The 14,722-nt window shown below is 42.7% G+C and overlaps 2 protein-coding genes across 2 annotated transcripts in view; both read left to right on the top strand.

The window, feature by feature from the left end:
* Positions 1-4,323, top strand: part of LOC135249100 (ras-related protein Rab-26) — a 66,622-nt gene extending 62,299 nt beyond the window's left edge. The window contains exons 8-11 of the mRNA XM_064324374.1: positions 806-871; positions 1,816-1,872; positions 3,519-3,595; positions 3,942-4,323. Coding sequence (XP_064180444.1) covers positions 806-871; positions 1,816-1,872; positions 3,519-3,595; positions 3,942-4,047 — 306 coding nt within the window. The 3' untranslated portion in view covers positions 4,048-4,323. The remainder of the gene's footprint in view (positions 1-805; positions 872-1,815; positions 1,873-3,518; positions 3,596-3,941) is intronic.
* An 8,828-nt stretch (positions 4,324-13,151) lies between these two features.
* LOC135249102 (cytochrome c oxidase assembly protein COX19) lies at positions 13,152-14,494 on the top strand. Its single transcript, XM_064324376.1, has 3 exons — positions 13,152-13,341; positions 13,756-13,867; positions 14,240-14,494. Exons 1-3 carry the CDS (start codon positions 13,260-13,262, stop codon positions 14,328-14,330), a joined length of 285 nt encoding a protein of 94 aa, XP_064180446.1. The 5' UTR covers positions 13,152-13,259; the 3' UTR covers positions 14,331-14,494.
* The last annotated feature ends 228 nt before the right edge of the window (positions 14,495-14,722 follow it).

Raw genomic sequence — 14,722 nt, forward strand, 5'->3', positions numbered from 1 at the left:
TGTCGAAGGGCCTTTTTTGGCAAATGGACCAGTCGGAACTTTCATTGATCGTCCAGGAGCCAATCCGCCCAGGATGTGGACAGGTCTAGTTTACAAAAGATTCTGAGCACCCTGGAACTCACGAGCATGGATCAGGAGCATGTTCGTTAATGAGAAATGAGACCAAACAACCAATCTGGAGTAGGAAAAAACAACGGGAAATATCAACTGAATTGCTTCCCATATGGTTTCAGATATCATCCTTGCATTTACTTCAGTCTAGGTCAGTGATGGTGATTGACGGAGACATTCACAGGGCGTTGCTGCAAATGAGCGTGCGTGCTCAAGTAAATGAAATGATTTGTGGTGGTGGTGTGGCTCGATGGAGCAAGCCAGCCTCCTGACCCCTTTGACCATCGCCCCCCACTTCCTGTCCTAGCCTCCTGGCCCCTCATACGCTCCTCCCCCACTTCCTGTCCTAGCCTCCTGGCCCCTCATACGCTCCTCCCCCACTTCCTGTCCCAGCCTCCTGGCTCTTCCGACCCTCCTCCCTCACTTCCTGTCCCACCCTCCTGGCCCCTCCTACCATCCCCCATCACTTCCTGTCCCAGCCTCCTAGCCCCTCCCACCCTTCTCCCTCACGTCCTGTCTCAGCCTCCTAGCCCCTCCTACCATCCTCCATCACTTCCTGTCCCACCCTCCTGGCTCCTCCCACTCTCCTCCCCCACTTCCTGTCCCAGCCTCCTGGCTCCTCCCACTCTCCACCCCCACTTCCTGTCCCAGCTTCCTCACACTTCCCCTCTCTCCGTTTCCCCCCCTTCCACAGGCCTGGCTGACAGAGATCCACGAGTACGCCCAGCAGGACGTGGTGCTGATGCTCCTGGGGAACAAGGTGAGGCGGGCGGGGATGTTTTCTTCCATAGCGCCCCGAGCACAGGGGAAGGACAGGGTGATGGATGGCGTGGATGCAGTTATCCGTGCTGAGGCCAAACAGCAGCCTGATAGATTGGGGCAGTGGACGGGCGTGGACGGATGATAGCTGTGAGATTGAGAGACAGCCTGGAGCGAGAGTGGGACGCGCGGCCATTTTGGCTCTTCCCGCTCACGCGCGTCATTAAAATTCTGCCCCAGAAATCTGCCTTCGTTAATATGCGCACCTGCTCCAGCCTCGACTTGAAGTCACCTTCCGGAGCGCTTAGTTTTACCCAGGGATGAATGGAGCAGAATACAGGTAGATATCAGACAGGTAGAGTATGAGTGATGATGTCTGAGCAGGTGGAGATTAGAGGCTAACTCGCTACTTGTGTAAGATGGAGTGAAATATTATGCTGAGATCCAGGGACACAGCTGACGCGAATATGCATGGTTTAGAATAGCCTGCATATGGATTTATTATGAGTGCATACAGCAAATAACTATATTGCTATTTTCTATAAAACTGTAAACCAAGTGTAAATAATATGTTAAACCTGCTGATCTTGCATAAAAAGGAATTGCGAGGAATAGGGAGAGGTCAGTGCTCTGGTCAGTGCTGACAGTGTTGTCATTAGGGCAGAGGTCAATGCTGACATTGGTTCAGAGGTCAGTGGACAGGTTAGTGGTAGGATTAGTGCAATGGTCAGTGCTGAGATTAGGGCGCGTGTCAGTCCCCTGGTCAGTGCTGGGATTAGTGCAGGGGTTAGTCCCCTGGTCAGTGCTGAGATTAGTGCAGGGGTCAGTCCCCTGGTCAGTGCTGGGATTAGTGCAGGGGTCGGTCCTTTGGTCAGTGCTGGGATTAGTGCAGGGGTCAGTCCTTTGGTCAGTGCTGGTATTAGTGTTAATTTTGATGTCTTTCAGGCTGATTCCACACATCAGAGAGTGGTGAGGAGAGAGGAGGGGGAGAAACTAGCCAAGGTGAGTCTGGAGTGCACACACACGCGCACACGCACACACCCCACTCACACACACACTCGCACACAAATACTTCTTCCCCTGACTCAGCGCACTAAGTTGTTACAGCATTGTAAGTAACACTGTGGTGATGTCGCTGTGAACGTGTTTCACACCAGCATGGAAACTCGGGTGGGTCGGGCTACTCTCCTATTTGTGTGCTTGTTGCATGCTGTTGACCTATTTTTTTCTGACAAGATATTTATTGATTTTTACTACTGTTAACAAAAAGGCTTCATCTGTGGGAACTGCGGAACTCCTCTAAAGCATTCGTGAAGCAATTCAATTTTTTAACCCTTTGAAGAGTAGGTGTTTTGGAATGTGTTTTCAGAATTTACATGTCAGTGTTCTAGCAACTCCACTGCTTTCAGTCGCCAGCTGTGATTGTGACATCAGCATTAGAATGTTCAGTTAATGGCATTCTAATCACATACACTGTATTTGTGATCTCACAACTTAAATGGGTTAAAGTTAATTTCTACTGGTCAGTGGTTTCATTCCAAGTCAAACCTTATTGTGGGGGTTTGTGAGCCCTGTGATGGCACACCTTGACCTGTCAATCGCTCATTTGCACGAACCAATCAGGATTTCGCTTTCTGTGGCGCAACAGAATGATTGGTGCAAATCAGTGAGCCACTAATAGCATTAGGTTGCTCCACCTGTTCTGACTGTAATGAAGCCCTGTTCTCCTGTCAGTGGCGAATAGAAGGCAATCTGAAAGTGAACAGGGTCGTGTACTGTTGCCAAGCACTGCAGTGTAATGTCCACGGGGTCAAAAGAGGTCGGGGTTTCTCAGTCGGTTACGTTTAGCAGTTTGATTTACCTTTTGGGTGAAACATTAAAGCAAGAGCTGCTCTCATTTCATTCTCACTGTGTTGCACTTTGATTTCTGTGGTTTGTCCTCGAGTGGCCCTGCTGCGACGTGGCAACAGCGCCCCCTGCTGAACGCGTCCAGTTATAGCAAAGGCTGCTATGGCTTTACCGAGTTGGGGAGGTTTTAACAGTTGTTCTGAGACTGGGGGTCGGGACCAGCTGTTGGGTTGCGGGAGGCGTGGAGACGCGTACATCCTGTACCTCCTCCCTCCACCATTTACGCCTGTCAGATCAAACACCGCACCTGTTACATGCACTGTACTCTCACAAAATGCAGTTTACAAGCAAAGAAATTCCTTCAGGTATCCCTTCAATCACGTGACTCTTATACATTTCATATTTTATAGTATTATGCATTTCGTCTTTTAAAGAAAACTATGCACTGGTATTATTGAAATGTGTTTTCACCAGCTCTGAAAAAATATAATTTTTTTCATTCGGTGCAATTCAACTCTGTTTCATTTATATAGCTTTTTTTTTTTAAACTGAGAAATTGCTACAAAGACACTTTACAGTGGAAATAGAAAAGAAAATTGGGCAAAAAAAAAAATAAAAAAATAAAAAAATAAGAAATTGAGGTGAGAAAAAGAAACTGCTTGGTGGGAAGAAAAACACTCAAACAGGGAGGAGAAACTCCCCAACACAGCGTCGCGTTTGGCTGTTATTGAATACGTTATGACGTGGACGAACGCTGTGACGGTAGCAGCGTCTGAGGAATGTGTCTGTCTCTGTGGCAGGAGTTCGGGGTGCCCTTCATGGAGACCAGCGCCAAGTCTGGGCTCAATGTGGACCTGGCTTTCACCGCCGCGGCCAAGTGAGTCAGGACCACAGCATTTCGGTGCTCCTCTAACGATCCCTGAGCTAATGAGCTCCAAACCCCCCCACCCACCCGTCTCCTCAGGGTGATCCAGGGAGACTGACTCACGTCCAGGAGCGCATCGACCTCCTGCATAGAAATTAATTTATGTTTTCAATAAGGGTCCCTTACGTTTTAAATACAACATTGACTTTATAGGACTTGTGCAAATGCAAGCTCTCTCTCTCTCTGTCTGTCTCCTTCCCCCTCTCTCTCTCTCTCTCTCTGTCTGTCTCCTTCCCTTTCTCTTTCTTTCTCTGTCTCCTTCCCTCTCTCTCTCTCTCTCTCTCTCTCTCACACACAGAGAGCTGAAGCACAGGTCCTTGAAGGAATTGAGTGAACCAAAGTTTCAGCTCCAGGAGTACGTGAACAAGGAGATGACCAAGGCCACCAACTGCTGCGGATCCTAAACCACCAACCACACGTGCCTGTGTGTGTGTGTGTGTGTGTGCATATGTGTGCGTGTGTATAAGCGTGTGTTAGTGTGTGCGTGTATAGATGTACATGTATATGTGTGTGTGTGTGTGTGTGTGTGTGTGTGCATGCATACATACATTCTTTTGGGAGAAAGTTTAAAAGACTGGGCAGGACTGAGGATTCTGGAGTTTGATTTTCAGCTGTAACATTAACTACAGACTTTCTGATGATTTCTCACCCTCATTAAAATTTTGTGGCGGGTATGTTCACTACGTGTGTAATTGTGTGTGTTTGTGTGTGTGTCCATGCACATGTGTGTGTGTGTGTGTGTGCATGTGTGAAATAAAGAGTGAGAGGCAGAGAAAGATCTACTCTTAAGTTCTATCTTTTTAGAGTCAAATAGGTAGTTTTGTATGTGAATACAAAAGTATGTGGACGGAGTGTGGCACAGTGGGTAAGGAACTGCGCTTGTAACCGAAAGGTCGCAGGTTCGAGTCCCGGGTAAGGACACTGCCGTTGTACCCTTGAGCAAGGTACTTAACCTGCATTGCTTCAGTATATATCCAGCTGTATAAATGGATACAATGTAAAGTGCTATGTAAAAAGTTGTGTAAGTCGCTCTGGATAAGAGCGTCTGCTAAATGCCTGTAATGTAATGTAATGTAATGAATATTCATGCTGCTGTGGCTCAGCCTCGCCAGTGGAGGCAGCATTGAGCTCTGATTGCAGGGTTTATGATGCCTTCTTGCGCTGACCTGATGGGTCTGGTGTGTGCTTGTCTCTGCAGCTTCTCTTCCTGTCACATGATGAAACATCACTTTTCCAAACTGACCCGCCTCCATTTACTGTGTGTGAACGCACCATTAGAGCTTTACCCCAGCAAATGCCCCAGATAAACACATTGTGCAGATAACCCCACAATCAAATACCCCCTATGCCCATATTCCACACAGTTTATCTTCACCCTTACCCCCAGGTCAACACCGGACACAAATACCCCAGCTAGATACCCCAGGACCAAACAACCCTCAGAAATGTGCTGTACAAACATTTCAGCAATTGCCCCATGCAAATGCCTGGTGACAAAAACACTACCACTGCATACCGTGAATACCCTACATTTAGGTGCCTTATATGGGGCCATTGCGCACACCTCTTATACCGTAAATACCCTACATTCAGTTGCCCTATATAGTCCCATTGCACACATCTCTAATAATCCATTCCTTGCGAACCGCAGCTAGCTGTCTGCTTCCTATTAAAAAGCAATGGGTAGCCTCGGTGCTTGAAGTGGAAAAAAAATAAGTCTCAATACTCCTATGAGCAAAATTTTGAAGTCCCAGTGTGGTATAGCCTACATTCTGGAAATTCCCATTTTTGAGCCCAGCTAACGTTGAAAAGACAGGTTCCATTGCAGCTGCCAACATTCATAGAAATATATATCGCTGGGCCAAGAAAGGCCTTTTTACAAGAGGTGATCTACAGTGTGGCAAGCGGCTTGTAAATCACATCAAGTTAGAATAGAATTCAAGCTCAGGATTCTAAATTCCAAAAAGGGAGGTGTCAGCTGTTGTCAGAATTGAAGCCTCTTAGAATAAATGCTAATAACATTAGAAACGTGTAGAAGTGCCTTTACTGCGTACCAGTAAGCACCGGCCCACTTCAAACACTACGTAACCTAGTAACCGCGGTGCTGACTGAAAACAACACCCACAGATCGTATGTGTTGCAAACGGTTGTGAAACCCCCGATTGAGATGGATATTCTGAATAAGCTGTATACGCCCAAATGGCACTCCAATAACCAAAATAAGATTGGCGTGTGCCTCATGTCATCATTTGGAATAGGGCCTTCTTCGTGGTATTTCATCAGAAAATGCTGTTTCCATGACCCATATCTTAATTCTGGATATTGTCTTGTTCAGAGTAATATCGGAATATGAGTGTCCTTGTAAACGTAGCCAGTCATAGACAACAAGCTGGCTATGCGTCATTTGGCAGTGGCGGGACACATCCCTTAACACTGTTTAAAGGATGATAGTGTAACAAGCTGGCTCGTTAGCAATCTACAGCAGAAAATTATCATTGTCCACGTTCGTTTTATCTAGGAAGACCGTTGATTTGTTGACCGTTAATTTAGAACAGTGATCAAGCTTTTGTCTGTGCCACTTCATAGCCAGGCATAGGCCCTTTATGGAAAAATAATGCACACTTCCCAGCCAATCAGAATTGAGTATTCAGGCAAGCCGTTGTATAAATATATGTATGTATAAATGTATGTATGTATGTATGTAGCTGTACACTGTAGTATCATTCTGCAAATCACATATGACTGTTGTTTAGCAATGTGTGAGTTTATCCTGTCACTGAGAGGTATGTTGTACCACCATGCTTAATGTGGAACCTCAAAACGTAAAGCTTGACCACTTGTTACCAGTCGTCTCTTGAGTGATCACATAGCCCATAGAGTGCATAACAGCTGGAGAGGGTAGGAGGAGCCGGGCGGTGAAGTGTAGGAAGTATCGGGAAACCGTCTCTACTGCGCACGCAAAAGCGCTTTCTGCTCGTTGAATTCAATGCAGAAAACCTATTTTGTGCTTATAAATGTGATATTGTGGAGAAGTTTGTTAAACAACGGTTTTTGGGAAATATTAAAATGTAGCTACATATTTCATAACAGGTCACACATTTTCACAATCTACGTTTCATATGAAACGTAACGATTGTTAATTAAATTTCAAAATACCACCGGGGGAAGTTTTATTTTGCCTCCACAAGTCTGATATTTCCCATTCACTTTAATGCACCAAACTCGGTCCTGTGCCCCCCCCCCCCCCCCTCTGGTTTTTGTCTCAACCAGTCACAATACTAGAATTTTAACAAGCTGTTATTTTTTCTTATTTGTGTGCTTTTCCCGTTTAGAGGGATGATTTACTATCTTAAGCCACATTATGTCAGAAATAGCAAAGCATGCCATAAAGAAAAAAATTCCCATGTTCATGTTTTGCTCATTGTGTTATATTGCAAACAATTGCAAAAAAAGGCAAAACTTAAAATTATAGACTAAGGTGAATCAGTAGGTTCCTAATTGGTGAAAGTTTGCACACCTGGCCACTAAAACTAACTATCTGCAAGATAATGAAGAATTCAAAGGCAAAGAAAATGATAATGAGTAGAACCTGCATTGTGTTTATAATTTTCAGGAGAATAGTATAAAATAAATTAAACACGTGTCCAACAACCTGATTAGGAGCCTATTGATTTATCTATGTGTATTCATTTGATCAAAAAAGTCTCCTCTTAATGTAATTGTTCGCAATGTAGCACAATAAGCACAACGTAGCACAATATCAACATCGGAAATCTAGTCTTCGTGGCGCGCAAAACAAAGCCGACATAATAGACCTTTGGTTCAACAAAGTAAATCCGTCTGAACATGAAAAGCACCCAATGAAGAAAAATTACCGACTTGTTAATATTATGGGATGGGAAACCAGGATACAGTGGGAGCCAGGGCCGAGTTTGGGAAGCACTGCTTTAATGTAATGGGTGCTCCAATGTCTTTCCATCAACGTGGGCAGTACAAACTTACTTCCCGAGCTTCACAAGCTTTGGTTAGCAGAAGGCGTGCCTGCCTGTCTAGTTAAATATGCACGTCTACGACACAACCGATCGTAGATTCTCCATCAAACCGCTTCCAGCTTGGCAGCCAGGAGCCGCCACTGACGTCATCGCAGTTAGCACACAATTTTCTGGCGGTTGGACGCGACAACCAGTAACTGTGCCGTTTACCTGGGCAGGCAGGGGGTCTAAGCAGAATCTTCACCCCGCTCCCTGCGGTCCCGAGGACGTAAAACATATCATGCAAAACAAAAAAGGCGAGAAAAACGTCGATTTTCCCGACAAATATAAATAAATTAATTTTAAGAGCTTATAGTATGACATGTAGCCTAATGTAAATGTTTGTTTTATTAATGCCTTAGACAAAAAAGTGATGTACAGTACAGAAGTAGGTAGCCGCATTTATAGCCTAGAGCGCCGCTATAGGATGAAGTAGAAGTACTAAATTAAAAATGCATAGATTGACGCCCACGTTTTGTATTCGTGAGCTTTAAATGTTGAAGAGAAGCGTGACCACATTTTGAAACGAGTTTGATATATTCATTATTTATAGAACTACGGTATTCTATTAGAGTCTTTGAAAACCAATGGTATGTATTTCTTCTTAGTGAAAAAAAAAAATAATAGGCGAGGTCTCATAATAATGAGATAAGATGCATGTAGCGCTATCTAGTCGCTAAATGCCATGGTAGGTGTCTTTTTAATCAGTTTGAATGTGTGAACCTGGGTATTGACCCGGCCGTCTTTTCTTTTTTCTTTTTTTTTTGGGACTCATGCTAAAATAAAGTGGTCACTGGTGTTTGTATAATGTAGTGTTTTAGCAGTCTGTCGCAAACAGGTCCAGGCTGTTGGCCCTATGCAGTTGTGATTTCTGGTATAAAAATTTTAAAAACGCTAATAGCATACACTATATGACGTGTTTAAATGGGTGGATAGACACAACGGTGTATTTTTATCTGCCTGGAAATGTAACGTTTTAAAAATAATAATAATAATAATTTTGTTTAGCCTTAATGTACCTACAGTGAAATTCATGATAATAAAACGTATGATGTACAATGGTGGTCGATTCTGTTGAATAAGTTGTTCTTGTCTCGAATAACCGTAGAGAACACTGTAGAGAATAACTGTAATTATGATTTAGAAAGTAGCTAAATCAGAATTAATTAAGAAACAAGTTAACAAGTAGGGGAGAGCGGGGTTGGTTGGCACAAGGGTTGGTTGGCACGCAGTTCATTTCCAGGCCACTATAGGGTGCTGCCGCAAAAATTTAACATTAAAATGATTATCTTCTTGACCTGAACATATCAACTCTGTCAAAACATCTGAAGGTCACTAATTGTTGAGGCGAGGACAACTTTTCAATTTTGCAGTGTCAAAACAAAAAAAAGAAGGTCCCCCCACTAAATACATTATAAAACTGTGTTAGATAGAGATATAGAAAATGTATTAATTTCAGTTGATAGAGATAGGAATCAGCTATATTTTGATATGAAATTTGAAAGTCTGTGGTGAGTGATGCTAGCTGGCTAACATCATTTTAGTACAGAGGTGTGTCCTAATGTAGGTGGGGTGGGTTGGCACACTGATTTTGGGGTTGGTTGGCAACATGTGTCAACCAACCCCGGTACAGCCAATTGGTTACAAATGTATTAACTTATGCATTTTACATAAGTTAAACTTAACGAATATTATAATACTATTATATGTTGTATGTTATAATATTATACTAATATAATAATAATATATAATAATATATTAATTATGCATCATATTTTTATCAGGATTGTATGTTCATTGTTCATGAACATAAACTTATTATGTATTAAATATGAATTTTGTATCTGGAAACATTTTTAAACATTAAAAAAAAATTTGTAGGGGTCAAAGAAAAACAGACAGAGGAAAGACACCAGCACACATTATGCTAGAGGCAGTCAGACAGGTGAAGACTCAAAACAAAAGTATCAGGAGTACAGCGAAGGAGTTCAATGTACCATTCTGCACACTAACCAGATACTGCCACAAGATCAGCCAGGATGAGACTGAAGGCAAGCAGGAGCTAGGTGTAGCTGCTGGTTCCATCAGGAACAGGCAAATATTTTCCCCAGATTTGGAAAGGGAGCAGGTTGAGTATCTGTCCAAGTCAGCTGACATTTATTATGGCCTATCACCCAGGGAGGTTAAAAAGCTAGCCTCTCAGCTTGTGTTCTGGTTCTGATTTGAATTAAATGCTCAAATTATTTTTATGTGTCACTTCATTCTTTGTAACTGTAGCATTTTAACTTTGTGCTAACCAGCCCCGTGTTGGGGCTGGTTGGCACAAGTGCACAACTTGACTTTAATCATGAATAAAATCATTTTAGGAATCATTTGTGAACATTAAATCTATCTGTTTTTTAAGCTGAGATCTTAATCTTTCAGCTGGTACTGGTTAGACTATTTTAACATATGGCACGCCTGAGAAATATGACAGAGAGTGAAAAGTGTGCCAACCAACCCCGCTCTCCCCTAGGCTACGGCACCGCGAAGATAAAATGCCTGTAATGTAATGTAATGTAATGCATGGCAGTCCTGTACACATCCTTCTTTTGGCCGCATTCCGAAATTTCACACTCACTGAATAGTTGTTTCATCTGTCTGAAGGCGAATCGTGCTTTTAGCATTCAAAAAGAGTTTTTCCTTTCATCATTTTTCGAGAGAGTATAGGCTAGCTGATTTATTGTTCCGGCAGTCAGGCGGCAGGGATGTAGCGATGACATTCGGTATTCGCTTGGCAGCGACTGATTTTAGAGGGCTTAGATCCTGTTGAGACCCGGTAAATGTTTCGCAAATGTCTCGCTTATGAACTGGAGATAGGCAACAGTGTGGTCGCCATGGACCAGTTGCGAAGTTTATCAGTGTTTTCTTATATAATGGCCTGTTTCTTGGGGAAATGTCACGCTATTTGCTGCCTTAAAAAAAAAATTATACAGCCTTTCTCTTATATTAGTATACACTTTATTCAGGGTTCTGCCGCAACAGGATGCCTGTAGTAAAGCACTTGCAGCGATGTTTTTGGATAAGACCGTCTGTCAATTTCCTTCTGTTTTATGGCTATGCATTTTATCTGTCTTCTGATTTAGTCTTATGTCTGATCTCAGGTTTTAAGAAGAACTGTGCCCTTCATTCGTTTGTTTGTTAATTTTGATCACATACAGTCATGCATGCCTGTATGCTCGTAGCCTAATAATTGGCAGGAGTACCATATAGTCACTCTTCGTGTGTTGTTGCTGCCACCCTGAGGATGTACAGGGTAACAGCAAGGAGCTACTGCATTAGACTGCTTCCATGCTCGGCCTTCATACGTATATATTTTGGCCAAAAAAACTGCAAACCAGAGCCATTTCTGTACATAACCAGCGATAATATGCTTTCATCTCCAGGAACAGGGCTCTGGATAAGATCGATGAGATGTGTATGCATTTTGACCACTGACAGACCACATGGCCAAACAGTGGTGAAAACGTGCAATTCCTGTAAATGTAGCCTGCGCAATAAATATTATGAGAATACCCTTTTAAATCCACTCCTAAGCCCACCATGAACTGGAGGTGTCGCAGAAAAAAACTTGATAATAACACACATTTTTGTAAGGAACACTTCACAACAATCATCCTCTCTTAGATCTGAGGATGCTGGTGATATCTCTTCACGGTGACAGAGTCATTCACAAGTCCAATATTTAATTATCATTACATTATACATTATAGGCATTTAGCAGACGCTCTTATCCAGAGCGACTTACACAACTTTTACATAGCATTTTTACATTGTATCCATTTATACAGCTGGATATATACTGAAGCAATTTCAGTTAAGTACCTTGCTCAAGGGTACAACGGCAGTGTCCTACCCGGGAATCGAACCTGCGACCTTTCGGTTACAAGCCCAGTTCCTTACCCACTGTGCCACACTCCGCCCTTATCAGAGATATTTGTTGAACCGCACTGTGAAATAACACACTTTGGTCCCCACCCCATTTTATTAACTGCTAGTTCCTCCCTATTCAGCCATAAATGATGCTGTAACAAGCCCCACTGAACCGTCAGGCACGGAGATGTACGATGCGCACAATTTATTAAGTGCATGGGTCACAATACTATATAGTTGTCGTTGTCGTTAATCTCCATGACCGTGGCTGTGTGCATCCATCTCACTGCAGGCAGCACATATTATATAAAGGTTAGCACTGATCACATAACTGCACACAGCTGCGACTGCCTGCCGGTTTAACCACTCCCCCATCTCTCCACCTGCAGCCAGCACCACAACCACGCTGCCCCCTCACAGACGCCCTTGCCTCTTATCATATGGTTTACACCTCTGCATCTCTTTACAAAGAAACCCACACCTTCTCCAGTTTGATCATAGGCTACCGGTTTATATATCCACTAACAAAACAATATTTCCATTGAGTTTCCAAAGATACAAAATAAGTTCCAGCAGCACATGTCATGCTTTTAGTTAATCATATAAATATCATGCATTATCATATATCATACAGTAGTGAAGATCAGAGTCCCTTGCATACATTTTCATTCAATACACTGGCTGTTTTCAGCTCAAGGTGGTCTGTTGGCAGATAGGAAAGGAGTTGTGCAGCACCTGTATGTCCATATCCATTTCCACAGAAACCAGTCTCTGTGTCCAGTCTCAAACCAGTTTCTTAACAAAGCAACCACCTCAGCATTTCTTTGGGTTTTTTTTTTATTAAAATGTTTTTTTTTTTTTTACCAATGAATATTGAAGAGGTCCACCTGCTGAGAATTGAACTTGACACAGATATGTGCATAACCAGCATAAGTTTGTGTGTGCATTCAGAGGTAATTTGAGGACAATATCATGACAAATGGTCCTTGGCCTTCAGGCATTGACTTCACGGGGGTTCCTGCAAGATGCTTGCATTCTGGTGTCCTGCATTTTGCTTTCATTAGCTTTTCAATTTAATATTGCATTTACAGTTACATTTTTGGCATTTAGCCGACGTTCTTAATCAAAGTGACTTACAATGAACTCACCAATTATAAACCCACCGCACGCCATTCAGTTAATTATAAACATTTAGTTTCTGGATCACTAAACAACATAGAATTGGCTACTACAGAAGTGTGTCTCCTAGGAAGTACATTATAAGAATGTCCATACCAGTCATTAAGTGTCCATTTTCTAAAATCTTTTTAGTGAATACATGTTAGTCAGTCTGTCGATAGATTTTTTTCACTTACACTCTGAACAAGGGCATTTTCTGTAGCTCTTTTGAAACCACTTTGTGCCCAGAATGCACTTCATACATCTCTACACTTGCACGCCAGCTCTTCGAATGTCCTGCAAACCTTCTCTACCTTGTATGGAATCTGAATACAGGTTATTTCCAAAAGATGCACTGTCTCTTTAAGAAAAGAGAAAACAATCGATTACCGAAAAGAGTTTTTCGGTCATTGATTATTTCGTCTGTGTGATGGCTGCGAGGTCACAACAGCTACAGTGGGCTGCTGTTTCATTGAGAACGAAGTTAGGTATAGCTGGTTAAATACCAAGGAATCATGTCGACTGCAATGAATTTTAGTTCTAAATCATTTAAGCCTCGTCCTCCAGACAAAGGATCTTTTCCTTTAGATCACTTCGGTGAGTTGCTAGCTCGTTAGCTTGTCGTTTAGCCTAGCGTTAGCCGAACTAACTGGGCGACACGGTTAAGTTAGTTATCATAGTTAGCAATCATAGCTTTGGATATTTTGGCTAACGTTAGCTCGCAAATGGCGACATGACTTCGTAGCAAATTTGTACTACTGACAGCTTTTAAGTACTTGTGGCATTTTCCGTAATCCATCGAATCAGACGGGCCCACTACCCAGCTAGCAAATCAGGCTAACTGTCAGACCAACCTGCATGGCTTACAACGTCAGATGACATATTCTGCAGCGATTTAGGTTATGTTATTTGTTGATGGTATTGTCGAAACTGGGAGAATATCCTTTTTTTAGAGAATGATTGAGTTCCTCTTTCCTTCTTTTCTTTTCTGTGTTGTTTGCGGAATTCTAGGAGAGTGTAAACCTTTCAAAGAGATATTCATGAAGTGCTTGAGAGAGAATGGGTATGATAACTCCTTATGCCGGCTACAGTCCAAAGAGTACCTGGAATGCAGGATGGAAAGGTGGGTTGGTGTGTTCTTTCCAGGAGTGTCAAGCTAGCGACAATGAGCTTGCTTCACTCTGTACGTGCTTTGTTCTTTTACTTCATTCGGACATTTTTTCACTCGTGTTTACACATTAAAGATGACCCCCAATTTTTTTCCCCATTAACTTATGTGGTTAAATGCCTTGTCCTTTTAACCAGTGTTATTTTTTTTACATTTCCATATACTGCTCTTTGTAGCACACATAGAGCTGAAGTATTGTGTTAAGTTTAATGGACAGTAAAGTATTCTTGTTTTAAGGACGTTAATTTCCCGAGGGGAATTTTCAGTGACGTGGTCGTAGCTGCTACTGTATCCTGCTCCATTTCCTTCTCGCTTTGCCTCCGACAGACAGCTGATGGCCAAGGAGCCGATGGAGAAATTGGGATACAAGGATCTGGTGGACACGGCCCCCCAGACGTCAGAAGAAGCCAAACCTTGAGGAAGAGCTCTTAACATTACCGCTAACATTCAGCAACGGCGCTCTACAATAGGCGTTTGCATTCATCTGTGAAATGCCAGGAGAATGTTGCGTTTTTGTCATTACGCGACCAACTTGTGTATAGTGTAAATTAATATTGTGTTTATAAATATTTTCTAAACCAATCTCCGTAAAATTCAGTCTGCCATCAATTATGGGTGTCATGAACAGTGTGCGTGTGTGTGTGTGTGTGTGCACGTGTGTGAGAGAGAGGGGGGTCGCTTTTAAAACCCTTTTTATTGGGACACTGTTTGAAAACAAATTACAGAACTTAAAATCAGCAGCAACAAAACAAAAAAAAAAAACAAGGAGTGAACATACCTTGCAGTTCTTCTTCTTTTTTTTAAACTAGA

This window comes from Anguilla rostrata, chromosome 2 (genome assembly GCF_018555375.3).
Source record: "Anguilla rostrata isolate EN2019 chromosome 2, ASM1855537v3, whole genome shotgun sequence".
Taxonomy (NCBI): Eukaryota; Metazoa; Chordata; class Actinopteri; order Anguilliformes; family Anguillidae; genus Anguilla; species Anguilla rostrata.

Coding starts and splice junctions, on each gene's coding strand:
- LOC135249102 (XM_064324376.1), top strand. CDS start 13,260: ATGTCGACTGCAATGAATTTTAGTTCTAAATCATTTAAGCCTCGTCCT. Junction 13,342..13,755: donor TTTTCCTTTAGATCACTTCG/GTGAGTTGCTAG, acceptor GCGGAATTCTAG/GAGAGTGTAAACCTTTCAAA. Junction 13,868..14,239: donor CTGGAATGCAGGATGGAAAG/GTGGGTTGGTGT, acceptor TGCCTCCGACAG/ACAGCTGATGGCCAAGGAGC.